Here is a 2,066-nt window from a genome sequence, read left to right as displayed (position 1 = left end):
GCAGGGTTGCGTCTCCCTCCAGCGGGGCGAGTTCAGAGTGCGTGACGTCACCTCAAGGGCGTGGCCAGGGGTGCGGCCAGGCTAGTGACTCCCTGTGTGTGACGTCATCGGGGGCGTATCCCCGAGCGAGGTTTCCCGATGGGGCGTGGTYTTGGTTACTACACCCCGTGGGRGRRRGGGCGTGTCTCTGAGTGACGTCACTTTTGGGGGCGCGGAATACGTTTACTCCACGAGGGGGCGTGGCCAGTTGTCTGTGTTTCTCCTGTGGGAGGCGTGTCACTCTGCGTGACGTCACCGATTGCGGCGCGGTCACCGCTCATTGTGGGCGTGGTTTGGTTGCCACGCCCACTCTGGGCCCGTTCTGCATTACGTCACCTTCGGGGCGTGGCTCAGCGCGCGCCTCTCCGGGGGCGCGGCCACCGCTCTCGGGGGGGGCGTGCCCCGCGCGTGACGTCACCGCGTGGGCGCGTCCCCGTGCGTGACGCTCCCGCCAGTGCCCAACATGGCGGCGGGCGGCGGCGGCGGGAGCCCCGGCAGCGGCTGTGGGGGGACCCCGCTGTCCCCGGGCCCGTTCCTGCCGCCGCTGCTGYTGCTGCTGGCGCTGCCCGGCGGCGCCGTGCCCGCGGCCGACACCGTGGTGCTGGGGCTGCGGCTGGAGGAGAGCACCAAGCCGGCGGCGGCGGAGGCGGCGGGGGCGGCCCGCGGGCCCATCCGGCTGACGGAGGGCAGCGAGGCCCTGCTGCGGCTCTACGGGCTGGGGCTGGGCCCGCGGGCCGCCGAGCGCGTGGCCTTCGCCGAGCTGCGGCCGGGCGGCAACGCCTCGAGCGGCAACGCCACGTGCCACGAGCGCTCCCAGGACCTGGTGGTGCGGCCGGGCCCCGCCGAGCCCCGCGACACCTCGGCGCTGCTGCGGCTGCGGGTGCAGCCCCTGCGCAAGGACGAGCGGGCCAAGACCTACGTGCTGTGCTCGCAGCGCCGGCCCGGCCAGCCCTGGCTGCCGCACCAGGGGCCCGACGGGCACATCGTGGTGCTGGAGGAGAAGAAGTCGCTGCTGCCGCTGTGGCTTCAGGTGATCCTGATCGCGGGGCTGCTGGTGCTGTCGGGGATGTTCAGCGGGCTCAACYTGGGGCTGATGGCGCTGGACCCCATGGAGCTGCGCATCGTGCAGAACTGCGGCACCGACAAGGAGAAGCGCTACGCCCGCCGCATCGAGCCCATCCGCAGGAAAGGCAACTACCTGCTCTGCTCGCTGCTGCTGGGCAACGTGCTGGTCAACACCACCCTCACCATCCTCCTGGACGATCTCATCGGCTCGGGCATCGGCGCCGTGGTGGCCTCCACCATCGGCATCGTCATCTTYGGCGAGATCGTGCCCCAGGCRCTCTGCTCGCGGCACGGGCTGGCCGTGGGYGCCAACACCATCRTGGTCACCAAGTTCTTCATGCTGGTGACGTTCCCGCTGTCCTACCCCATCAGCAAGCTCCTGGACTGCATCCTGGGCCAGGAGATCGGCACCGTCTACAACCGGGAGAAGCTGGTGGAGATGCTGAAGGTGACGGAGCCCTACAACGACCTGGTGAGGGAAGAGCTGAACATGATCCAGGGCGCGCTGGAGCTGCGCACCAAGACGGTGGAGGACGTGATGACCCCGCTGCAGAACTGCTTCATGATCAACAGCGACGCCATCCTGGACTTCAACACCATGTCYGAGATCATGGAGAGCGGCTACACGCGCATCCCGGTCTACGAGGACGAGCGCTCCAACATCATGGACATCCTGTATGTCAAGGACCTGGCCTTTGTGGATCCCGAYGACTGCACGCCCCTCAAAACCATCACCAAGTTCTACAACCACCCYGTGCACGTGGTCTTCCACGACACCAAGCTGGACGCCATGCTGGAGGAGTTCAAAAAAGGTGAGGATTCCCAGAAAAAATTCCCTGGAGTTTTTCTGGAGCTGCCCCTGCTTGGGGCTGCCCCATGGATTGGGTGGTCAAATGGGATGAGGGTCCTGGGGATGTGTCGCTGGGGTGCTGCTTCTTTCCAAAATTCCCAAGAATTTTCCT

The 2,066-nt window shown here is 67.2% G+C and overlaps 1 protein-coding gene across 1 annotated transcript in view; it reads left to right on the top strand.

Moving 5' to 3' along the window:
* The first annotated feature begins 490 nt into the window (after positions 1–490).
* LOC130587404 (metal transporter CNNM4-like) overlaps positions 491–2,066 on the top strand; it is an 18,244-nt gene continuing 16,668 nt past the window's right edge. Inside the window, exon 1 of the mRNA XM_057388378.1 lies at positions 491–1,916. Within this exon, the coding sequence (XP_057244361.1) occupies positions 503–1,916 (1,414 nt within the window). The 5' untranslated portion in view covers positions 491–502. The remainder of the gene's footprint in view (positions 1,917–2,066) is intronic.

Source organism: Malurus melanocephalus, unplaced genomic scaffold (assembly GCF_030028575.1).
Source record: "Malurus melanocephalus ecotype Western Australia unplaced genomic scaffold, MMel_1.1 scaffold_1859, whole genome shotgun sequence".
In the NCBI taxonomy this organism is placed as follows: Eukaryota; Metazoa; Chordata; class Aves; order Passeriformes; family Maluridae; genus Malurus; species Malurus melanocephalus.
This window is presented reverse-complemented; position numbering and strand designations above follow the sequence as displayed.